This window comes from Lissotriton helveticus, chromosome 12 (genome assembly GCF_964261635.1).
Source record: "Lissotriton helveticus chromosome 12, aLisHel1.1, whole genome shotgun sequence".
NCBI lineage: Eukaryota > Metazoa > Chordata > Amphibia > Caudata > Salamandridae > Lissotriton > Lissotriton helveticus.
Window position 1 is genome coordinate 865,703,194 of NC_136073.1, and position 26,248 is coordinate 865,729,441.

General features: G+C 45.2%; 1 protein-coding gene across 1 annotated transcript in view; it reads left to right on the forward strand.

Annotated features, from left to right (window-relative positions):
* LOC144799125 (uncharacterized) overlaps positions 1–26,248 on the forward strand; it is a 53,816-nt gene that overhangs the window by 15,813 nt on the left and 11,755 nt on the right. Inside the window, exons 7-15 of the mRNA XM_078670323.1 lie at positions 635–742; positions 2,313–2,423; positions 3,493–3,597; positions 5,670–5,774; positions 6,327–6,425; positions 21,301–21,402; positions 22,208–22,309; positions 22,541–22,642; positions 26,058–26,165. Coding sequence (XP_078526449.1) covers positions 635–742; positions 2,313–2,423; positions 3,493–3,597; positions 5,670–5,774; positions 6,327–6,425; positions 21,301–21,402; positions 22,208–22,309; positions 22,541–22,642; positions 26,058–26,165 — 942 coding nt within the window. The remainder of the gene's footprint in view (positions 1–634; positions 743–2,312; positions 2,424–3,492; positions 3,598–5,669; positions 5,775–6,326; positions 6,426–21,300; positions 21,403–22,207; positions 22,310–22,540; positions 22,643–26,057; positions 26,166–26,248) is intronic.

Genomic DNA, 26,248 nt, shown 5'->3' on the forward strand with positions numbered 1-26,248 from the left:
GAACGTTAAAGATAATTTGTGTAAACAAACTTTGATAACATTCTTCAATCTGCAATCTTGAACGGCGGGTGCCGCCTTGTGAGAATTTTCATTCTCACAGTTTCTGCCTGTGGTGCGCTTTCGATTAAAATTATCCAATAAACATCTCCAGTGAAACTAAGTAATGTGAGGTTTTTGTGTGGAAGATATATTTGGTTTTCTACAAAAATCAAATGTTTAATTAGAAAGGAAGCACCAGTATATCAAGGGATCTACATTGTTGTGTACTTTATTAAAGTTAGAAAACTGCACCTAAAACTGTTTGTTAGTGAAGCAATTTTAGCATATAAATGTGTGAGGGTCGACAGATTGCTCTTCGCATTTAAGACAGAGTTAGATTTGAGGTGCTGATGGGAAATCTTCTGATTTCCATAGTGAGAGCTAATTACAAAACACCCTTTCAATGATGGTGGTATTTCTGTTATTCCTTGAAATTAGCACTTCCACCAGAAATCACTAGATTTTCTATTACCACCCAACAATAACACCTTTTGGGTGTCTCCAGTGCACCTTAGGTAGGGGTAGAGATGCAACTCTTCGACCTGCTGTTTCCTCTCAAACTCCAAAATAAGTTCTATCATTCACACATATACAGGGTTTGCAGCCAGCAGATGACCAGCGAAAGGCGAGAGAAAGACTGCAGCAAAGGGGACCGTGTTGTGTCCATGGATTTTAAGTCAAAGGGTCCTATACCACAGAGCAGGTATGTCTAGAAATTCTGGGTAGGAATGGGTAACTTTGCAATCAGCACTGATTACATCACTGTATATGCTTCAAAGCCCAAAAGGCCAATTTATTGGTCCTAATTTAGACCATATGTAGTTGGCACACCATGGTTCATTCTGTTGGTAGTGGACACTCATTCCAATTATGTTTTGCATGCGCACCAATAAAATCACAATACCTTGAAATGACATTAAAATGAAACCATTGTCTTGCCTCTTTCTCATAATCCTAGAATAAACTTTAACAAGCTTCTTTCTCTTTTTAAAATGTTGTTTCTTCTCTTATCCGTTCCACAAATTTAGATACTAAAGGTATAAAATATATTATCCAAGCTTTTTTTCAGTTGCCTAAAGCTCTCTGATCTTTTATATTACTTGGTCTTTTTTCTAACTCTCTCTATGTGCCGGTCTGTTTCAAGTCCTACCGGCCACCTACTTTTTGACCTCCCTGTATATCATACGCGTATTCTACCAAAACCTCTGTTGGGCATCTCCTTATCTCATCCTGTTTGAAGTTTCCTTTAACAATCTACTTGTGCTCTGGATTGTGCCTATTTCTCTATTCTTTGTTTTTGTAGTGTAACCTCAAACACAATTATTTTCTGCACATCTTTCTAGGTCCTCTGGGTCTCCCCTTGTTGCATGAGTACACCTCCTTGTTTCCAGTCATCTGTCCGTAAGGATTGACTACTCTAGTCTTGTCTGCAAAACCAGCTCATGTACCAGGGTCTCCTGCAAAGTGCTGGCTTAAGGGGAGTGCATTCTAGCACAATTCTGGCTAAAGTGGTATAACAGATAGCCTGCATGACACTGGCTGATGAAGGAAGTCTCTAGTGCATGGCTGGTTTAAGGGGTGTGTGGCCGAGCAGAATTCTGACTAAGGGGTGTAGTTTTGCATACCAATGCCTGATGAAAGAGGGTCCCCTATACAATTCTATCTTAAGGGGTACGTGCTACGATATAACAACGCTAATGATTGGTGGCTGATATGTGCAATATTTGCTAGCTGAAGATAGGCTACTGAACAGTACTTGTTGATGGTGCATACTTTTGAACAATAACACCTATGTGCATGATGGCAAAAGACGTGTTTGCTCCTGCACAATAGTGGAAATAGTGTGGTAGAGATTGAGGACAACACTGGTTTATGGTCTAGAGGATAGTTCTGAATACTGGTGGATGCGGGCGCCGTTAAACAATTTGAGCTAACAGTGTGACAGCTTATGCATCATTCATGCTGATGCACCAGCATGTTAGTGGCTAGTGGGGTGGGGTGCCTACACAGTACTGGGTAATGAGTTAGGGGTGGCTTCACCTTATTGTCAAGTAGGGCTAGAACTTCAGAATACTTTAAGTTTTACAGAAGTTCTGCCGTATGAAGGAGGAATATACGGCAATTCCAAGGGGTGTTTGTGGTCCGCAAAAAAGGCAGTATTCGATTAAGTAAATGCAACTATTGAATGCATTGAGAGAAATATTTATTATATACATTTAGACTTCATGAATAACTTTGGTGAAAACCCATTCATTTTTTGTTTTTTACTTCAGCTGGGCGCGTGGCAAGCAGATGATGAATGAGTTGAAAGAAAAACATGGCTCCAAAGCGGATTTTCCAATAAATGGGGATGTCAAGGATCGTTGTGATGAGGCAGAGCCCAGGTGAGTGATATATTGAACCTCTAACGTGGAACAAGTTTGAAAGTGGTCAGATGGATTCTAAACTTTTTTTACAGTTTTGGAGGATGATATACTTAAGAGCTCAAAAACATCACTCACCGTCTCAGAGTGGAAGTGACCAGTCCTTCTGCAGAATCCACATTTGGAAAGAAGAAGATTTCTTCTGAAGTTTCAGATCAGTTGTAATAAAATTCCAAGTCTTTGAATCTAAACATTCTCTACAACCACAGTTCCATTTTTAGCTCGGTCACTGTGATAATATTTTTAGAATATTATTTCAAATGCATATGTGTGCATACTTAGTAGGTATTAAAATTCAAGACAGAAAGCAGGAATCTGCACCGGCTGCAATGGTTAACGAACAATTAGACATAATTGCAGGAATGCAAAGCTGCATGGGCCCTGCATCTTTCCCCTTGGACCAGCCTCGGAGACACACTCTTTATTTCTGGAATGTTGTGCATGAGCTGGTTTGGTCATCCCTTGTATGGTGAATTATGAGTCACAATGGTGATGGACCTGGGTCTGCCATATTTTTAAATTCCACATGGCCTGGGAATTTGAAAGTATTGTATTTCAGATAATCATTTTTGTCAAAAGTGAACTCTTGCTTCTCGCTTGACTAATATCTGACTCAAATCTTTTTAACTATGTTGATCATTTAGAGAAGCTTGTCTGCTATCCAGGAAAGATCATCACCTAGGTCATGTCTAGTAAATGTGCCTTCAAGGACCATGGAGGGGACCCTTGTGTTGGTAGCATTCAGTTGAAGCAAAGCTCTTTTCTGTCCAATGTCTAATGATTTGGAGTTTGTTAGCATCTGTATATATAAGACAGATGCTCTTCAAGGGCATCTTGTTATATAGGACACAGCCAGAAAACTCAAACTATGATCATCCGTGTGATTTAATATTTTCCTGAAAGCGTTAAATGTAATTAAGAAGAAGGAAAGACCTTGAGTAGAATTGTGATTGACTCTTATTAGTTTCTAGTCTTGTCGTATCGTTTCTGACAATGTCCTTGTTCTTTTATATTGTCCCTATAAAAAAAGAGATTGCTTCCGTCCAATGAGTGGGAGACAAGAGAGACCTCCCTCAGTGATGGATGGTGCTTTATCCCCGAACTTCAACCAACATTTTACTTCCAGTGATAAACGGTATGTTGTGCTCTAGTAGACTTGGCTGGCAGACTTGTAGAGGAACAAAGTTTGTATTGTACCTGTTTCACCATACTAATTCAACACTAATCCTTATGGGTTTCAGAGTAGCCTGCTACACGCCAAAGAAATTATTCAAAACCCCATCAGGGGTAGCAAGCGCTATATAAATCCAAACCTCTTTCCCTCTTCTGTCCCGCCACATACCCTTCCCTTTCCAAATAACTGAATAACATATCCACCACTCAAATTACTTCATATTTCACTATACTAATTTTCAACTCTAATCCTTTATGGGTTCAGGAGTAACGTGCTACTCGCCAGAAAAGCGCTTCAACACCCATCAGGGGTAACAGGTTAATATATGAATGCAAACCTTTCTTCCCCTCCTATCCCTCCACTATCCTTCTCACTCCAAATATTCGACTAATATCCACCACTCAAATTACTTTCTTATTTCACCATAGTAATTCACCACTAATCCTTTATGGGTTTCCGGAGTAGCGTGCTTCAACACCCATCAGGGATAACACGCTCTATATAAATACAAGCCTTTTTTCCACGTCTATCCTTCTGCGATCCTTCCGAATCCATATAACTGACTAACCTATCCACCACTTAAAATTTCCTTGCATGTTTCACTATCCTCTACTGGTCCTGGAGTAGCGTGCTACTCACCAAAAAAGCGATTTGACGCCTCGTCATGGGTTGTAAGCGCTATATAAATGCAATTACAATATAATATAATACAATGCACAGCTATGTATATCTCTACAGTGCATTGCTGTGAGCAACTGAAGCCCTCTAGGGGCTGGTCCAAAATGACATCTTTCTGGAAGGTGATGTTTTATTTTTTTGCCATTACTTTAAGGTATCTGCAGCTGAAATAATCATTCCCCAGGCAACCAGGAATTTATTTTCTAACATCCGCCCCTCATCCCATTGCACTGTACGCTCACCCCTGCCACACCTTTCTATGATGATCAGTTGCTTTTTAGATAGGCCTATGCTATCTAGATCTCCATACATACATAAATATATTGTAGGCATTACAGAAATCAGAGGTGGTTCTCTTCATGACTGAAAGCGAAAGAGAGACATATTGAAAAAAAGAGAAAAAGAGTTTGAGCCCGTGTGTGTTTGTGTTTTCTGAGGCACATGTCAGTACTTTCATGGTGTTAATATGCAAAGTATTTGGGATGGGTTGCCACTATATTGAAACTCATTCCATTGCAAGTTGTAGCACATATATTAACTCTCCTCTGTGGTATACACTTGGCACTGGGCATCAAGAGCATGTTTTGGTCTACATTGACTAGTCTGAAATGTTTCTCAGAGTTCAATATATCTGCTGTTACAATGGTATGACTTAAACATTACCCATGATTACAGCAACCCAGATGGAGCTGTGAAACCAAACAGTTTATTTTGTGACAATCCCATATCCTCATCTAGGTCATAAAAAGGGCAAGACATTGCAAAATGGGGTGTACAGCTAATTATTAAAACCCATTTCGTCTGAAAATCATTTCAGAATTACTGTCCAAACCTTAGTCCTTTTGTACCTGGACGGGGCAATTCTGTGTTCCATGGTCTCCTCGACTCCTCTCTGGTCTTTGAAAGGTATCCTAACGTTTCATTACATCTGGCCGAAAGCAGTTTGTTCACCCCAACCCTTAAAACACTTCATAGGCTGCCACTCCAAGTTGTTACTAATGATAGCTGCATCTTATGCAAGGCCATCAAAACTTTCATCCTTGCTTACCCGTCGAAGAGAAATAGTACACACAACTCATAATTCCGACCCCTGTATAAACAGTGGCTTGCACATCTGTTGTAATTTCCCGACCCAGTTGTAATCAGTTTTTTATGTACCTCTCTTTGTTTTATTATGTGTTTGTTGGTTTTTACCAATGTTCTTAAAGATTTTGTCATGGTATTTATAGAAATTAAAGAGATTGGAGCAAACTCATAGGATGAGATCTTGAATTCTAAAGAAACAATAGTTTTGCTGTATTTTTGTATCCCTTGTAAAACTGACTGCTTTTTAAAAAACAAATTCACTTCATTAGAACAAGCAGTCCACAGAATGACCGGCAGCGAGAAAGGCAATCCTTCAAGAGTGACTTTTCTGCACCAAGAGACTTTAGGGATTCTTGTAACACAAGAGAAGACAGGTATGTACTGATTGGAAGTCACACAGTTGTTTTCGTCACATGGATCCATTCTATTACTTTTTCAGATAAACTCCCCACTTTTCCACTTTATATTCAATAAAATGTATTTGTATTCTTTTTATTGGAATTCCAAATTAATAAATGGCAGTCAGCAAAGCAGTATAGATTATTTTTTGTATATCAACTCAGAATAAACCAGAATTGCATGGTTTGCAAAATGGAAAGAAACAGAAAGGAAAGATGTTTTAAGGATCAAGTTATTATGACTTCTTTTTATACATAAATCATCATCATTATTTTTTTAAAGCAATATGATTTATGAAAAAGAATTACCTGAGGTTCACAATGTTGTTCTATCCTACTTGTAGCTTTCACACATAATAAGCACTTTAAAACGATCTTAAGGGAAAAAGTCCATTCATTTCAAAGCAGTCCATAACTTAAAAAAGAAAACTACCTTTTTTCTCTATTTATTGATGTAAAATCTCCTTCCTTTGAACAATGCAACACTTAAAAATGCATAACATTTCCCGACTTTTCTCATATCCTCAGGGAGTTTGGCCAACGGAATATGAACCAGAAACTAGAAATATCTTCCTCTAAAACAGACTTCACAGTTCCTATGGATGGACACGCTCTTCACAATAAAAGGTATATTCTGATTAGCTACTTTTGACTATTTGGGACAGATTGACATCAACAATGGGGATTTAAGCGAAGTTTTGTCACAGAGCAGTTGTGTTCATAAGGAAAATGGATATGCCGCTAACTTGTGAGATAACGTTAGACCTTTAAACCGTTGTAAAATGTTAAAATCATTTTCCTTGCAACATTGAAAGTACATGGCTATTGGTGAACCTTTTTTTCTTGTAACATCCCTAAAAGGGCACATATGAACAAACCTTTGCAAACGATGGATAGATCTTGTATTATTTGCCAGCATTATTGGAATAATGGAAGAAAATTTTAATTTCCCCAGTGACAATGTCTTGTAGGAAGTTGTTTAAGAGTTACAAGAACTACCCTGTTTTCCTCAGAAACACTTGTGGAGTGTGAGAATAAACAAATCCTTTACATATGTGCAAGTGCAATACCCTAGCATAGGCAGACGCTGTTGATCAGTTATTTTGCCAGAGCAATACCTAACCAGCTATTCTTGGTCCCTTCATGACACGAGCTGACTGATAGGTGAGCTGGTGATTTGGTAGTACTCAGCTATTTCCAAACCAGTGAAGTTTGTCATCACTTGCTTTCTCGAAGCATGTTGAAATAGGCACAATACCCCATTGACAAAAGATGTGTATGTGAAATATTGCATATATTCTACCTACCTTGCCATCTGCATTCGTGTACAGATTGTTATTCCAGTTTTCGTTTCTCCATTTTACTGTTACAGTTTTACTATTTAAAAGCTTTAGTAAATACAAGTAAAGTGAGAATTATTACTCATTAAGTGTATATTTAGCACATTACCCTAATCTCAAATGATTAACCACATTTGTACTCTTAATTAGAGTTGTATGAAGGTTTTCCACAGTTTTTTCAAGATTTTAAAGATTCAATTATTTCCCTTTACTAATTTTGCAAAGTTTCCAGGTTTATCTTTGACTTTGCTTGAGCAAAGACTTTGTTTCTGTGATGTGAGAATTTTTCCTCCTTAGGAGATTACTTCTACTCTAGTCAAATCCAGTCAAACTGAAAGTTTAGTGCACAATGGTTCCTATTCACAGAAATTATGAGTAATCTCCTATAGATCCTAAATGAATAGGAAATTGGATGCAAAAATTTGTATTAATGACGATTTCCACGTGATATTTCTCAATTCTAGGCCATTTTTCAAGGCAATATATCAAATTAGCGAAAATCATCTCAAGTTTCTGTAATAAAAAACAGTTGCAAGTTCATCATCTATCTCTTACAATAAAATAAAAACGTCATAACCACCTCATGCGATTTCGTAAGCAACATTCCCCAGGAGCTGTATAAAACAGTACAGTATGTCCATAAAGTCACCGTGCATAGTGCAACCAGTGCTATTGTGCAAAAAACAAGATGGCTAAAATACATGTCTGGTTGGCACAATAGTAGCATGGCTGAAAGCAGTTAACTTTAAAATGTTGCTGACTGCAAATACTATTTTTGTGGATGGATTTAGCCTCCGCCTCACACCAATGAAGGGGGAAGTCTCTGCTCGTGCAGTCCTGTAGATATATCAAGGAGAATTCTTCTGATTTACTCCAGTTAATGTGGAGACCAGATAGGGCTCCGAAACGCTATATTTCCGTTAATAGCGGTTGCAGGTTTATCTCTGGCTGTCTAACATACAGTGCTACATCGTCTGCGTATAATGTCACTAATAACCGGACCGTGCTTAAACTGGAGACCTCTATGTAAGTGGTTGTTCTGGAAATAACGAATGAATGGGTCCATTGCAGTTATGAAAAGTAAGGGGGATAGAGGACATCCCTGCCTGGTGCCTCTAGTTATGTCAAAAGGTTCTGATATTGTGCTGTTGAATCGAATGCTGGCTGAGGATGCAGTGTACAACAATTTAACCAAGTATGCAAATCCCTTCGGGATGCCCATCTTAGCCAATATCTACAGAGTCAAACGCCTTCTTGGCATCTAAAAAGCAAACACCGCTGGGTTAGCGGAGTTTATTCTATTGACTACTGAGAAAAAGGTCCTGAGATTTAAAGCAGTGGGTCTATGTATGACAAATCCAGTTTGTGAAGGTGCTATGATCTGCTCCATTAAAAGAGCAAGCCTGGTCGCCATCATCTTTGCCAGGATTTCGTAATCAAAACTGAGTAGTGAGAGCAGATGGTATGAGCCGCATTTTTCAGGATTCTTACCAGGTTTTGGCAGTAGTACCAAAACCACTTCTCTAAACGAGGCTTGAAAGGCTTCTGCATATACCTCTAGCAGGCGAGGGGCCAATAATTTCTTATAAGTATTATAGAAACCTCCGGAGAAGCCACAAGGCCAGGGGCCTTAGAGCCATCCATGACCTCAATAGCCTGTTCTATCTCCTCGGAGGAGAAAGGTTTGGTTAGAAAATTTCTGTGCGTGTCAGGAAGACAAACCATAGCAATCTCTACGAGGTATTCCTTAATCTCGTCTGTACTAGCTGCTGTCTTTGTGGTATAGAGATCAGTGAAATCTTGCAGGAAGGTCTGCCCAATGGCAGTTGTTTCCACAGTCATCTACCCGTCCATGTCTTGCAATTTGGTGATATAACTTTACGTATAATGTGGCCGGAGCAGGTGCGCTAGGGTGTGACCCGGCCCTTCCCCTTGTCTGTACCTGCAGGCTTTCACATATTTCCCTAAGTAAAAAACTTCACGGTCTGCATCTTCCATATATTCTGCTAGTAACTCCGCCTTGTGGCACATATATTGCACGGTGTCTCGGGCTCTTCTTGCATGTTCTCTCTGTCGAATGTGGTCAATTCTCCTTCTAATCTAATAAGGGGATGTCGTAAGTCCCTCAGCACTCCAGTGTGTGTAGAGATGCACACTCCCCAATATATGCTTTAAAAGCCTCCCACAGGAAATTCTGTGTAGAGACAGATCCTGTATTGTGGGCAAAATATTTCACTACTGCTGAGCGCAGTTCCTCTTTGAAAACTGTATCTCGTAACGCCATGGAGGGAACCTCCACTGCCTCTCAAGCCCACCCTCAGCCAGTAATTGTAGTGTGAGGAGCACCGAGGAATGGTCATATAATGTGCGGGGTAAGTGTCCTACTGATTTAACCCATGGGATCGCCTTTTGTGAAAACAGCCAATAGTCTAGTCTCGTCCACGTATTATATTGCTGTGCGTAGTGTGTGTATTTGGTGCTTAGGGGGTTAAAATGTTGCCACGCGTCCTCTAGCTCCCAATTCTGACAAATCTGCGATAGTACCATGCGGGACCGGGGTTTGTTAACAGGGTCCTTCGCCGAGGTGCCTAAATTAGGCTCTAACAGGATGTTCCAGTCCCCTCCCAGTAGAATGTGATTGGCCGCTAGGGTGTCTAACTGCGCCTGGAGCTGTTCATAAAAAGTTGTCTCGTCGCTATTTGGGGATACATTAGCTAGTAAGACTTTGTGTTCTGCCAGAGTCCCCATCACCAATAGGAAACAACCTCCCGGGTCTGCAATCATGTCCGTATGTATGAATGGCAATCGCCAGTTAACCAATATTGCTACCCCTCGAGCATATGAGCTGTAGTTCGAAAATTATATGTGGGTCTCCCAAGCAGATGCCAATTAGGGCAGGGGGTAGGCGATAAATGTGTTTCTTGTAGGTAAACTATGTCGACATTATGCTGGGTAACATATTGGAGTACTAATCTACATTTCTTCTGATTGTTTAGACCTCGAACATTCCAGGTCAGTAGGGTGATGTTTATACTACGACGTATTTCTACCTTATGTACAATTGTGAATGCGCTAGTGTTCTGTGCTGTTCCTGCGACATGTGAGTAATAAGTATAACTGACAACTGAAATAGTAAAACTGTATCTCGTAAAATATCAAACATTTCTATACCCTTCCTCCCTCCTCAACTCCCACCTGGTGGTTGTCTGCCAGGTGCTAACCCTATATCTCCCAGAATTAACCCTATATCTCCCAGAATTTACTGTTGATTCTTATAACACTAACGTGGCAAACTTCCCCAATTCAGTAACATTTTGCTCCTACTGGGGTGGTGGTAATGCCACATGGGCCCCCCGTGCACTAGTGCCATTTTTAAATATTAGTCCCACTTCCAAAAACCCATCTGTTAATTCAAGCTTGCTCACCGCTTCCTGAGATCTCAGTCCGTGTCTATGATGTTTGGCAATATCCACTATCAGTTCTCTTTGTTCAGTACGTATTCCGCTAGCTGAGTATATTTAGCTGGCAGTGAACAGGTCTGCACTCATTCCTGTGAAGCTCTTCCAGGGGAAGAGCCACCATGCATGTCGCCGGATCCTGTCTGTTGTTTTCCGAAATACTGGACCTCCTCAGGATTGTCAAATATTTTTGCCTTTCCATTAACATCATCTCTGAGTCGCACGGGATATAACATTCCTTAGCGCAGGCCCAGTTTCCGTACTGCAACATTCGCCCCCGCAAATTTGCGCCTGGCTTCTTGTACCAGTACAGTGAAGTACAGGTAAATAGAGATGTTCGATCCTTACCATGTCAGTGTTCCGGCTTCTCTGGCGAGACGTAGTACTAATTCCCTATCTTTGACATTTAGGAATCTTGCCATAATGGGTCATGGAGGGCATCCAGGTTTTGGCCTGGGCCCCAGTGTTTTATTTGCCCACTCCACAGCAGACGTGTTTGTGAAGTGTTCGACCCCGAACAGGTCAGTCAACAGACGTTCGACAAATTGGTCTAGTCTTCCTAGATTCGGGAAATCCCACCATATGCACATTGTTGCGCCGGTTTCTCGCTTCTAAATCTTCGTTTTTAGCAGCAACTGTCTTCATGATGCGCTCAAGGTGCTCTATGCGCTTAGTAGTTTGACCGATTTGTCCTTCAAGTCTGATATGTGCCCCTCCACTGTATCCAGCCGGGTGTCATGCCGATCTATGCATTTCCCCAATCCGTCTAGTTGTCGGTCTAATCCGTCAAATCTGGTGTCCAGTGCCTTAAATCCTGGGCGCAATCCAGCATTAGCGTGGTGTTGGCCGGGGGGGGCTGCTCCGCCCGTCGCACCAGTAGCTGTTTCAGTAGCCATGCCTGAATTTTGTCGACTTTCCTGGGTCTTGAGCGCTTCAAATTGCAATTGTCTCTGTCGGTATTCTTTGCGCAACATTCCCCAAGAACTCTGGTGCCCCATGCGATTAGGCGATGGTGTTCTGGTCCCTTGCACGTTGTCCCCACTGCAAAGCTCTTCTGCTCGCTATTTGATTTGGTAGCTAGTCTCTTTGCTGAGGGGGGGGCACAGATTAATTGTTTATTTAATTTAACAGCAGCAGTGACATTGGTCTATGCCACTGCTGGCTCTTATGGTACACAGTTCTGGATGTGTTTGATCTGATCGCGCCTGTTGCAGCCTCCGCTCTGTTATTTAAGGCAGTGTCTTTAGGGGTGAGTCTTGCCTACATCTTATGCTGCTGAATACTCATCCACCGTAACACTGATGCGAGCTCTGGGGCCTTCACCCTGTCTTGCACTTAAAATGTGCTTACTCACTGTTCCTCTAGGAGCCTAGTAGTGTGGGCCAGGCCTACAAGATCGCGCTGACAATTCTCCTTTATCATGAACAGTGTTGCCGCTGCCTATTATTGCTACAAGCAGATGTGGGTTCTGCGGCACGGGCAGCCCCTGCAATTAACTGCTGGCAGTGCTCCCGCATTGTCGCTCCTCGGGTCTCATAGTCTCATAGCTCCAGTCCCCAATATGATATCAGCGAGGGAGGAACCGCCGGACCGATACGCGAGTGTCCCTCCCGCTGGCCGTCTCTGCTGCATCACAGCGCACCATACGCTGGGACATAAAAGTTGAGGACTTGCCAGGTGTTGTGCCGGGGCGTCTCAGGAGTGTCCACTTTCGATATCGTGGCTCTGTCTGCACTGCAGCTGGGTGCAAGCTCATAACGCCCCAATCGCCATCTTAGCACTCGACAGCTGGGAAATGTAATGGCACATTTTGCAGCTCAGCAGTTGCTTGGAAGGGCGGCAATCAGCTGCTTAGCTGCTCCAAGTACTCCGACTTCAAAAATGCCGCATTTGGAGGGGATTGATTGCGGTTGAGCGCCGCTTTGGATCGGTGTGCGCGGGGTTTCCACTGAGCTTCAGCTCCGAGCGGCCATTGCAGTCGCTGGTTCGGCCACGCCCCTCCGTTTTACTCACATTTAGCTCTAGGCCCCTAGAGTTACAAAAACATAAACATTTATCAATTCAAATTTGGAGTCCCATGGGTGTTTTTGAAATAAGAGGGGAGTCGTCGGCGAAAAGAAGAATTGGTATCTTCCTAGCATTCAAGTCCGAGGATTCTTTTCTGCATTGCTCTAGGGCTTCTATGACATCATTAAGAGGGAAGAGGTGTGGCGCCGCGGCTAGGGCGACTGACTCCGGACTCCGGGATTTGGGGATCACGGTTCGATCCCCTGCACCGGCGGCAGATTAGCCCAGCACCACTTGACTCTGGGCAATAGCTTGCTTAATCTTCCCGATGGCCTCCAGCGCCTAGAGACCCTTGCGGGTGATTGTGCGCTTTACAAAATGTGGATTTATTTATTAATATACAAGGAAAGCAAAGTGGGTGCCAAGACACAGCCCTGGCAAACTCCTCTCTCAATGGGGATACGATCCGTTAATTCTACACTAGAATGCCAGCGAACTTGAGCATAATTATTTACATGCAATTTATTGATTAAGTATACAAGATTACCTGGGACCGCCATTTTCGTCAAGACTTTCCATAAATTTGGGTGTGGAATAAGATCAAACGCTGCTCTTAGGTCGATAAAAGCCACATAAAGTTTTTCATTTTGTAATGAAACATATTTCTATTATAAAATGGCAAATCAAAAAATCTGGTCAATTGTGCTAACCTTCACTCTAAAACCAGCCTGAATTGGAGACATAATTTCATTAGGATTCACCCAATCAAGGAGTTTTTCTAGAGTTTGCTTGGCGAAGTTTTTTTGGGCATTATCAATAGGGCTAATCGGTCTATAGTTTCCTGGTCCACTTCCATCGCCCTTTTTGTGAATTGTTACAATTTCTACCCCAAGCCAAGAGTCCGACACCTTGCCCCACGCTGATGTTGCATTTGACAATACATTTAGATATGCAGACCAGATCAAGGGCTCTGACTTATACAAATCTCCAGGAATTTTGTCCGGGCCAGGAGCTTTAGCAGGTTTTCGGGAGTCGATTGCTCTGCTTGTGTCATCAAGGCTAGAGATGACAGGGGCAGTGGGATCCAAAGTTGTAAAAACATCAGGATTATCTCTACTCTTAAAATCATCTAAATCCCCTGGGGCATAAAGGTTAGAGAAGTGTGTCACCCATTTGTCAGGAGAGATATTATAATGAAGTGACTTAGGCTTAACCGACTTCGTTTGGGTCACAAGTATTATGAGCAGCAAATCCGGAGGCGGTATTTCTGCAGGGTTTTGGGTGGAAATTCCTATTGTTTTTACATGGCTACTCCTAATCAAACGTAATTGTTTTATGCATAGTATATCCAATGCTAATACATTTTGTTCGAGTTAAGTATCTGAACGTTATACCTTGAGGAAGGTTTCCAGCAACAACAAAAAAGTTTCCTGGAAGGTTTTTCCTTGGAAAAATAGTTATTCTAACAATTTGTTTTTGTTGGTTGTTCTAATTCCTATAGTGACTTTTTTTTTTTTTTTTTTTCCCCAAAACCTTTATTTCACTTTGCATAGCACACAGCGGGATGCCTACAACCCATAGGGCCGGCCGCTATCTTAGGATCATTGTATACAGAGATTTTCAGCAAAAAGGATAACCAAACCACATTGTCAATAGAAGTCTTGATGTAGAGAGCTGAAACAATAAAGTGCCAATTGAGCAAATTATTCAATGCAGTAGTTTGAGGTTTTGGTGGAAATTTTTCGTTTTTCTGTTTTGGAAAACAACAAACACAGAACAACAACCGTTAGGAAGGACGGTAAGGTCAGACACGAATCAGTGCGCTACAAGTCGTTAGTGTCTCTTGGAAGTTTGGGATCGCGACAGCCCACCCAGTGCGCACATGTCTCAACTCACCCCTCCCGCCTCCACCCCCTCGGACTCATTCGTCTAGGTTCTGAGAGGCAACCCCCCGCAGCCGCCCACTCCCCCTCCACACCCCATCCCCCCGCCCGTGTTCAGCCCTCCCCGCCCTCATCGTCAGATTCATCCACCACATCCTCTCGCAAGGGTTCACAGATGTCCCCCCTGTACTCATTCCATTTTAGCCATATCTTATTCCATTTCCCGGGGCAGGCGCGGTTGACGTACACCGCTCGCTCGGTCAACATCACTCGATCCATGTTCACGCACCACTGGGACTTGGTTGGGAGTTCAGCTGCCCCCCATCGTTGTGCTATGTCGCGTTTGGCAACCATTAGCCCCGCCGTGACCCAAAGTTGCTCGTACCGGGTCAAGTCGGTAGGTTCCCAAATATTTAGCAGGCACCTCCTCGGGTCTGGCACTATGGAGTGATCTAGCGCCTGTGAAAGTGTGCGGAGTACTTGTCTCCAGTATTCCTGGATCTTGGGGCAATCCCATATAGTATGAAAGAACGTGCCTTCCTCCCCACACCCACGCAAACAGTAGGGATTGGGCGCTCTATGTATGCGATGCAACATTGTCCTTGTATAATAAACCCTGTGCAGGATCTTAAATTGCACCAGCCGCATGCGTGCCGAGATGCCTATTTCTTTAGGTGACCCAAGAGCTGCGTTCCAGTCATGGTCCTCCACGTCGCCAACCTCCCCCTCCCACTTCTCTTTCAGATGTAACGTGGGGTCAGGGCCATTATTGAGGAGCTTACGGTAAATGAGGGACGTAGCCCGTTCTAGCATGAACTCCGTGAGTAGGCGATCCTCCAAGGGCGAGGACTCTGGGAGTTGGGTGTCTGCGGGAATGGCTGCGAGTAGTGCATGACGGACCTGGATGTACCTGTATAGTTCCCTGTCATTGAGCTCGTAGAGTTCTTTTAGTCGGGCGAAGGGGACCACCTCATTCCTCTCCCACAGGTCACCCACCACGGAGATGCCTATCATGTCCCATTGCGCGAACCCCTTGGTGTTCCGCAGGTTACCTAATGCGCGAGAGTCCCACAGCGGGGTCATCTTTGTGATTTTCCCCTTCCAGCCCAGAGCCGCCGTAGCTGCATGCCATATCTGCACCGTTAACTTGGTGGGGCCGACCAGAGTACGCACCTTGCAGTGATTATATAGCGGACCCAGCAGACTGTCAGCGCCCAACTGTTCCCTGTCCGAGTGAAATGCCGGCTCGGTATGTGGTGCGTGTATCCAATGATTAATGGGCCTCAATTGCGCGGCCCAGTAATACAGTTTCAGATTCGGTAGCGCAATGCCCCCGTCATACCAGTCCCTGTGCAGCTTGGATTGTGCCACTCGTGCCGGGAGGTTGCCCCACAGCAAGTTGGAAACCAGAGCCGCTACCTTCTGGAAGAACTTGGGTGGCACCGGGTAGGGTGTATTGTCAAGGACGTAAAGGAAGCGCGGCAACGCCATCATCTTGTAAAGCGCCGCTCTGCCGAGAAGTGTTAACGGCAGGCCGGACCAGAATTCCACATCCCGCTTGAGTCTATCCAGGGGCGGCTTCAGATTCTTGTCCATGAATTCAGCCGGGTCCCTAGTGACGTGTATGCCTAGATATTTAAAGGACGTTCCTGCCAATCGCAGCGGGCAAGTATCGCCGAGGTCAGGAGCCGGACCCCGTAGGACATAAAGCTCTGATTTGGACCAATTTAACGTGTAGCCCGAGATCCTGCCGTATGTATCGCAAATGCGTAGCAAGGCCGGTATTCCCTCCCCAGGGTCTGTTAGATATAACAGCATGTCGTCCGCGTAGAGGGACAGGCGGTCCTCCCAGCCCCCGCTCCCCGGTATACCCTTGAGGAGGGGGGAGGCACGTATGAGAGTCGCGAGTGGTTCCAAGGAGATGGCAAACAACAGGGGCGACAAAGGGCACCCCTGCCGCGTGCCACGACCCAGCGGGAAAGTGCGGGAAATGTGGCCGTTCGCCACCACATGAGCCATCGGGGCCGCGTACAGCAGTCTTACCCACGCTAGAAAGCGAGGCCCGAACCCCATATGTGTCAGTGTTTCGAAAAGGTACTCCCACTCCACCAGGTCAAACGCCATTTTGGCATCAAGAGCCAGGACCACCGCCGGCGTGGTGATGGTGTCAGCTCTGGACAGGATACCATGCAGTCGCCGCAAATTTAGCGCTGTGTTCCTGTGCGGCATAAACCCGGACTGATCCGGGTGTATAATTGAGGACAGATGGGGCAGGATCCGCTGCGCCAGAAGCTTGGCCAAGATTTTCACCTCCGCGTTTAATAATGAAATTGGCCGATAGGAGGAGCAGTCCTCCGGGGGTTTACCCGGCTTGGGGATAGGTATTATGGTAGCCACCCGCTGGTCCGGTGGAAGGGAACCCCTCTCCAGGCAGTCCTGGAACATCCCCAGCAGATGCGTGCTGAGGGTGTCCGGCATCACTTGATACCATTCTATGGGTATCCCATTCGGTCCCAATGCCTTGCCCGGGTTTAGCGCCTTAATGGCCAGTTGGATCTCGTCGGCGGTGATGTCTGCCTCCAGCTCGCTCGACACCTCCGGTGAGAGGGTCCGAACCTCAATTGGCGCCAGGAGCGCCCTGGCACTCTCAGGTGTAATCGTGCTAGTCGGGGTGTACACTCGCTCAAAATGGGACGCGAATAGGTCCGCTATGCGCCTTGGATCCGTGTGCGACTCCCCTTGTTCATCTTTTAGACATCGGACCCCCCTGGAGCTACCCTCACGTTTATCGAGCCACGCCAGCATTTTCCCTGCTTTGTCCCCCACTTCATAGATCCTATTCTGAGTGTCGGTTAAGAGACCCTTGACCATCCTCCGCAGGTGATCATTGTATAGCTGCTGCTGGAGTGTGAGTGCGTGTAGGGCAGTGGGAGAAGGGTGGGACTCGTGCGTCGCTGTCCGCTCTCTCAACGTAATCTCCAGGTCGGCCAGCTCCTGAGATTGTTGTTTCTTGTGTCCGGAGATAGTGTTAATGGCCTGACCCCGTAAAACCGTTTTATAGGCCTCCCATAGTGTTGCCGGGGAGCGCACCGAATGGGTATTTTCGAGAAAGTAGTGGTTTGTGGCCTGCTTGAGTGCTTTGCGAACCTGTGGGATTTTGAAATATGTTGCGTGCATGGGGTAAAGGCGCTTACGTGCCCTCGTCTGTAGAGAGAGCGTCAGTGTGAGTGGCGAGTGGTCCGAAATGCCCCGAGGGTGAATCTCCAGGGCGTCTACAAGACAAAGGGCCTCCCCCAATGACAGGAAGTAATCGATGCGAGACAGGCTGCCATGCACTGCGGAGTGAAATGTGTATTGTTTCGTGCTCGGGTGTAAGTGTCTCCAGATGTCTGTCATGCCCATGGCTGAGGTGAATCTTCGGAAGTATGTTTCCCCCCCTGTCCGGTTGGGGGAGGGGTACCTGTCTAGGTGTGGGTCTACGACCGCATTAAAGTCCCCCCCTAGTATGGTCTCACCCTCTGGAAGAGTTAAAAGGAAGTCCCCTAGTCTCGGGAGGTGGACCGAATGTAAAGCCGGTGGCACATACACTGATACCAAATTAAAGAGTTTCCCCTCCCACTGTCCTTGCACAGCCGCGAAGCAGCCCTGATCATCCGTTTTAATTGATAGGGGCATGAAACGGGAGTTCTTCTGTACCAGAACGCCGGACCCCCTGGAGCCGGACGTGAAGGCAGAATGGGCCCACATCTTATAGCCACGCCTATCCAAGGCCTTCGTAGCCCCCCCCACTAGGTGTGTCTCTTGCAACAGGGCCACAGTAGGTCGCAGGCGCTTAATTGCCGTCAACACCAATCCCCGCTTAACTTTGTCCCCCAAACCTCTCACATTCCAGGACATCAAGGTCAGAGGTGGGCATTGTGCGTCAGAGTGAGTCACCCCTTCCGCCAGTGCGGGATTGTTAGCCATCGGGTGGCATGAGGCGCATGATGTAGACCCCCAGAGATGTAACCAGTGCCTCGGCTGCGTCGTCGCGCAGCAAAGTGTTCAGAAGCATCATGGGGGCATAGCATCACTGTTCGTTCCCAGCATCGTGGGCTGAGTCCCATAGGTACTGAAACATTGTCTGCAACCCATTATGCGCCCTCCTAACATAAACAGTTCAAAACAAACCCCCCTCCCTGCCCCCCTGCTTAACGGACCTCCAACTGCCCGCCACCCCAACTTAGCAGAGTGCCTTACCCAACCCAAAACCAGAGTACTTGCTTGTAGGGGGGAGAGCGTCTCCCCAGGCAGGCGGCTTCCCTGAAGGCTTTTGGGGTAGCCATGCCGGCGTCTACGTGCAGCTGTGGAAAGTATATGTTAGTTCGGCGTTCGGCGACTGCTTAGTGTTCTGGGTCCAGGGACGGGTTCAGTCTTCCTCGCCTCCTCCCTCGAACCCATGAGCCGGCGAGTGTCCCTCTCCTTCCGCTCGTCCCGATGTTTGCGAGCCCGTTCTGCTGTCCCCTCCACGGGCTCTATCCGGTCTGTGTGTTTTGCGCTGTCGTCCAACGGTGTGCCAACCCTCCAGCCAGTCCCGGGCCGCTTCAGGGGAGTCGAAGATCCACACTTTCTTGTCCGCTACCACCCGCAGTTTAGCCGGGAATAGCATGGAGTACGGCAGCTCTCGGTCCCTCAAGGTTTTTTTTACTTCCAGGAACGTTTTCCTTCTCCTAGCCACCTCAGCCGTATAGTCTGGGAAAAAGGCAATCTTCGAGTTCTGGATTTGGATGGCCGGTGCCACTCTAGCGGCCTGCAGAATGGCATCCCGATCTCGGAAATTGAATAACCTGGCCAGTATCGGTCGCGGTGCGGCCCCGGACTTGGGTTTTCCTCCCGGGACGCGATGCGCCCTTTCAATAGAGAAGAAGTGCGAGAGTCCCTTGGGCTTGAGCCGAGTCTTGACCAAGTCCTCCACATAGAGGTCCATTGCCCCCGTGTCTTCCGATTCAGGCACACCTAAAATTCGGACATTGTTGCGTCGGGAGCGCCCTTCCTGGTCGTCCAGCTTGTCCCTAAGCAGTTTGTTATCTGCCTGCAGCCGTTCCACCGCTATTTGCAATCCGGATACATCTTCAACCAGTGATTTGGTGACCACCTCGACCTGTTTGACCCTTTCATTCATCTTCTGCAGATCCGCCCTTATCAAGGTGACCTCCGTTGCCGTGGCCCCCACCGTCGTTTGCACTTGGGCTAGTGCAGCCAGGACATCGTCAAGCGTGGCCTTTTTCGCCCCCTCCGTCTCAGACGCTTTTCCGCCAGTCTTGCGTTGGTCCTGGGGCGGCGAGTGCCGCTCGTATGCGAATTTGTCCAATTTGGCCTGGGTGTAGGTGTTCCTGGGGCCCCTGTTGGACATGGTGCCGTCGCGAATTGAACAGGCCGGCGGGTATAGTAATCGTGCGCGGGTTGTGACGAGCTGCTCCTTTGCGCACCAGCGGTAGGCTACGTCGAGGTGTATGGCCACCACAGCAGGGGGTGGCGTCTTCCCGCCGTTGTGTAGCGGTGTGACACTGAAGGAGTGCGTGCAGGCTAGGCGCCGGGTCTCCCCCCGGCACCGGGCTCCACTGAGGGCGTCTGGCGGTGCGCTGCAGGTTGTGACTCGCACCGGCCGGGGCAGCCACGGTATGCCACTCCGCAGTGTCCCCTCGATGTGGGCGCTGCCCAGGCCCTTGTCTCGCCGGTGGCGCCACGTGAGTATGGCCCCCTGCGCACCCGCTGGAGAGTCTACAATTTCAGCAGCCCCCGTCTGCTGCGGCCGCCGCGCACCTCAGCCGGCCGTTGAATGGCTTTGCCGGCCGCTGTCAGGGTCGGGCGTCTTCCGCCGTTTGTGGCCGGGTAATGGCGGCGCTGGGTCGAGCCCTCGCCGCTCCCGTCGCGCCGCTGGTGGGTGCAGGTGAGTCCGGGGAATGCCAGCGGGCCGTCGCTGAGTGCGCCCTGTGCTTGGGCGGATGGGAGGGAAGCTTTGCGGGGCTGTCGGGGTGTCGTGTCCGGGGGGCCGGCGCTTCCTGCCACTCACCCCCGCTTGCTGGACACTTCCGGCCGGATTCAAGGGCACCGGCAATCCGCGGCTTCCCGGCCGCAGTCAGGCCCAGCTCCTCCTCCGCCTCTCGAGCGTGAGATTTCCGCCTTTCCGGCCGCCGCCGCTCACAGGAACTTCAGCGCTGCTCGCCGCACGGACCCCGGGTCCGGTCCGCCCCTTTCCGCCAGCAATGATCAGGATTATAATGCGGATTATCGCGGAAAGCCGCCTCTGCCCAGGAGCCTCCCTAAGCTGCGGCCGCCATCGTTGGCTGCTAGCCACGCCCCCTCCTATAGTGACTTTTAGTTAGTTTTTGTACCCACTTTTGTAGAAAGTAAATAAAATAACTTTGTTGACCCTTTTTCAAACAGTGAAACTGATTGATTTATAAGTTTGCAAGCAATTTGGCTATACAGAAGCGTAGCGGGCAAAGGGAAATATATGTTACTGCCATTTATATGGCTGCAGATATATTGTTCTAAACCCATTGTAAGTGACAGGGAAGTTGGATAAAAATTGCCTTGTCAGTCAGACACTCTTTTGACCCAAGTCTTTTGAAGTGTGTCAATTTTAGCCATAACATGATCTTGCAGAAGGGTTTATTTCACATTAATTTATCATAATTAATTGCTTCTAACCGCATCTAAAGCCAATGCCGGTGTGCTTTTCAAATTTTGAGCCTAATGAAGTTTTTTGATTTGGTATAGCTCAGTTTCCTGGACACATTGATTGCATTTCCTTGCTTTCTCCCATCTTCAGGGAATGGCATCAGACCAATCAGATGTGGGAAAGACCATCCTCAAAAGCGGAACTTCCTGCATCTCGAGAATACAAAGATTCCTACAAAATAAATGAGAGCAGGTATTTTTGACCAGGTGGACTACTCAATGGAGGCAAAGAGTTCAGTAAATTATCAATTTAGGTGAATTACAGACTACATGCTGACCTGCCAAAAGGAAATCCTTGGGGGCAATCGGAAAGATGTATTGAATTCCTTAAGAAATGGGTGATATGGGTCGATATTGAGTGCTAGTATTGAAAGTAAAGTATATTAGCTTTTAGTGTCACTCAGACACCTTCTTCATTTCCAAATGGTCTGAAAAGCTGTTTCACAGTATTTTTCCAGATGTATTTTTTGATCTAACTATGTATCGAAACCCACAAAACTCAGGCATTTGGGATTTGAGGAATTGTCCATGCATGCAGTTCCCAGGCCAAAGTTTTGAGAAGGAGTCTCCAAAATTGAAGTAAATAAAATAAGTTTGCTCACCCATTTTCAAACAGTGAAACTGGTTGATTTATAAGTTTGCAAGCAATTCGGCTATACAGAAGCGAAGCGGGCAAAAGGAAATATATGTTAGTGCCATTTATATGACTGCAGATGTCATTCTAAAACCATTGTAAGTGACAGGAAAGTTGGAAGAAAATTGCCCAGACAGACACTCTTTTCATCCAAGTCTTTTGAAGTGTGGTAATTTCAACCATAACATGATCTTACAGAAGTTTTTATTTAACATTAATTGATCATAACTATTTGCTTCTAACCCCATCTAAAGCCAATGCCTGTGTGCTTTTCAGCTTTTGAGCCTTATGAAGTGTTTTGATTTGGTATAGCTCAGTTTCCTGGAAACATTGGTTTTATTTTCTTATTTTCTCCCTTTTTCAGGGAATGGCATCAGACCAATCAGATGTGGGAAAGACCATCCTCAAAAGCAGAACTTCCTGCATTTCGAGAAGATAAAGATTCCTACAATATAAATGGGAGCAGGTATTTTTGACCAGGTGGACTACTCAATGAAGGCAGAGAGTTCAGTGAATGATCAGTTTAGGTGGAGTACAGACTACATGCTACATGTTTTTGTCTTCCAGAAAAGATGTATAGTTCATATAACATTACTGTTTTTGTGTATGCGTGATTATACCAAAATTTCAGATATTTTAGATTAGGGTAATTTATTTAGAAATTTGATTGCATTTCTTTGCTTTCTCCCATCTTCAGGGAATGGCATCAGACCAATCAGATGTGGGAAAGGCCATCCTCAAAAGCGGAACTTCCTGCATCTCGGGAAGACAACAATTCCTACAATATAAATGGGAGCAGGTATTTTTGACCAGGTGGACTACTCAGTGGAGGCAGAGAGTCCAGTGAATGATCAAGTTAGATGACGCACAGACTACATGCTAACCTGCCAAAAGCAGAGGCTTGGGGGCAATCGGAAAGATGTCCTGAATACCTTAAGAAGTGGGTGGTATGGGTGGATAGTGAGTTTTACTCTTGAAAGTAAAGTAAATTAGCTTTTAGTAGCACTCAGATACTTTCTTTATTTCCAAGTGGTCTGCAAAGACTATTCACAGACCTATTTGTTTAACTAACTAGGTATCGTAACCTACAAAACACTGGCATTTGGGATTTGAGACATTGTTCATGCGGTTCCGAGGCCAGCGTTTTGAGGAGGAGTATCCAAAATTCAAGTGAATAAAATAACTTTGCTCACCAATTTTCAAACAGTGAAACTTATTGATTTATATTTTTGTAAGCAATATGGCAATACAGATGTGTTAGCGGGTAAAGGGAAATATATGTTAGTGCTATTTATATGACTGCAGATAAGTCGTTTTAAAACCATTGTAAGCGATAGGGAAGTTGGATGAAAATTGCCCAGACAGACACCCCTTTGACCCAAGTATTTTGAAGTCTGGTGATTTTAACCCTAACATGATCCTGGCAGAAGTATTTATTTAACATTCATTGATATTAGCTATTTGCTTTTAACCTGATCTAAAGCCAGTTCCGGTGTGCTTTTCAGCTGTTTGGACTTATGAAGTTCTTTCATTTGATGTAGCTCAGTTTCATGGACACATTGGTTGCATTTGCTTGCTTTCTCCCGTCTTCAGGGAATGGCATCAGATCAATCAGAGGTGGGAAAGACCATCCTCAAAAACGGAACTTCCTGCATCTCGAGAATACAAAGATTCCTACGAAATTAATGGGAGCAGGTATTTTTGACCAGGTGGACTACTCAATGGAGGCAAAGAGTTCAGGGAATGATCACTTTGTGTTGAAGTACAGACTACATGCTAACCTGACAAAAGCAGAGGCTTGGGGGCAATCGGAAAGAAATCTTGAAAGAAGTGGGTGATATGGGTGGATTTTGAGTGTTACTCTTGAGAGTAAAGTAAATTAGCTTGTAGTGTCACTCAGATACCGTCTTCATTTCCAAGTGGTCTGAAAAGCTCATTCACAGTGTGTTTCCAGACGAATTATTTTATCTAGACTATTGCAATACCATGCTACTTGGGCCCCTGAATATCTGTTTGATAGACTGTACGGAGTCCAGGTGGCAGCAGCCAAAGGTGCCATAAATAAAACCTGCAGATCATCTGCAGCTATTACTTTGAAAGAATTGCACTGGCTGCCCTTGAAGCTGAGGATTCTGTTTAAGGCATTGTGCTTTGTGTTCAAGGCGCTACAAGGCTCCAGTCCAGTGCCTTTGAGACAAAAACTGAACAGGCTTCAGCCCAGGACAACATTTGCGCTCTAGCACAGCAAATTTGGTCTGTCAGTAAGGTCCCGAAGGTGAGACAAGGTGGTCAGGCCTTTTCAGATCAAGCGGCCCAAATCTGCAAAAAGATTCCACAATCCCTCTGATCCACAAAGGAATTTCTGAATTTTAGGAAAGCCTTGAAGACCTAGCTGTTACTCAAATAAGTCTGCCATACTTGGGGAAAACTATATGATCGGTAGCTCTGTACCTATATTTATGCACCAGAGCGGCAGGATGCTAGTTTTTGTGATGTTTTGCTCTCTATAAATTACATAAATAAATAAATGTAAATTGGTATCATAACCTACAAAACACTGGCATTTGGGATTTGAGCCTTTGTCCATGCCGGTTCCAGGTCAATGTTTTGAGCAGGACTATCCAATATTCTCACACAAGGGCTGGGTCTGTGCCACTTATTTGGGATGACCACATGCAACATAGCTTTATAGCCCAGTGCCGTAGGCTATACCAGATGTTAAAGGCCCTGAGCCCAAGTTATGGGCCTGAGTCACAGGCCAGGGCCTTTACCAACCAGAATAACCTGAGGCAGAAGGGCTATAAGTCTATTAGAACATTCCACCCACTGAGGATAGAAGGTTCTAGATTGAAAATCTAGAAACAGAAAGACAAACATTGGCATTTTGGAGTAGAAGACTTATACCAGCCATTATAATCCCTTAGCCACGTCATTGTGTTCAGGGGAGTTTCCAATATTTTAATGTTCTGCTAAAAAGTAAAGTTATAGATGCAAATGGGAATTATTTACCTGGTATGGTTATCCTGACAATTTTGCATGTAGCTGGTCATCCTGGTCCAATGCCGGACATCTCTAGTTTAGACAATCTGCAGATGCTAATTCACCTGAATTAGCCTCTGCAGAAAAAATTGCAATAAACACCTGTTTATAAAGACCGCGTGCTCTCTGATCAGATGTCATAATTCCTAATGTAACATGAAAGGACTAGTCTTACATTGTTAAGTAACCAAACTTAGTTGGTCGGTCACACCCTGAAGCACTTTAAAATGGCTAAAGGGTCATTTGACAAATTCACATGAAAACTTTTCCATACTCTGTCTTTGCTCCAAATCACAAGGGTAGAAAACTGTTGTGTACCTGATCTCAAAAGGAGGAGTACCTTTATTTCCAAAATAAAACCCAATGGCATTGACCAACAACTCGAGCTTACATAGAAGGTGGTCCACTACTTTCAACCGGAAGATTTGACTCATGGTAAACTGCTTAAAAACCCTGTACCTTATTCAGAAATATTGATTCTGTAAATGGAGCTTAATCCTGGAGATTCCGGGTTATGACACATCTACTCTCAGAGAATGTTTTCTGAAACAGATTCCGTTTGCCTTAAATTATACGTAAGCGTAAAATCAATAGGCGATGTAAACTGCAAAAATTCAAAACACAATTTGATTCTTCTGCCAGCCCCCATTGGGGTTCAGCAGTCATTTGCTACCTACCATATATGCTTTATATACATATTAGAACATTGGAATGCCTGGAGCTCCACTTAAGGCAAAGCAAAGGCTCGGGGGGCCTGTAATGGCGGGTATAGACCTTCTTGAACATTCCTATGCTTGTTTTTTCCGATTTATTTTAGGATAATCTACCCTGAGTGAGTGGATTGTTCTAACAGAGTTACAGCCCATCGTCTTTGGGCTACACTGGTTGTTACACGCCCTCCCCCACGGTTTAAGCCCTGTCCTGTGACCCAGGCCCATAATTCGACCTGTGGGGATTTAACAACCAATATATCCCTCACCAGCATGATATATTGCTTAACTAATGCAGACAGGGCAAAGTAATAATCAACAATAATAATTCTAAAGTTATTTGTTTAGAAACAATGGGTTTGGGGCAATGTATATCCTCCGCTGGATTGTACTGTTGTATCAAATGAAACTCCTGCCGAGAGGAGAAAGAGCTTCCAATGATATCTGTAAATTTGGATTTATTAGGCAAAGCAGCCCACAGACCATGAGTCAGATGCAAGAGAGAATGTGCACCATGGAAGAACATTCAGTTCCTGCAGACTTCAAAGACTACTGCAGCAAAAATGAAAACCGGTATGTAAAGATGATGTTACTCTCCCTGTCTTATTTATAATTATTCCAAAAACAGAAATGCAGACATGAATGGACGTCCATTG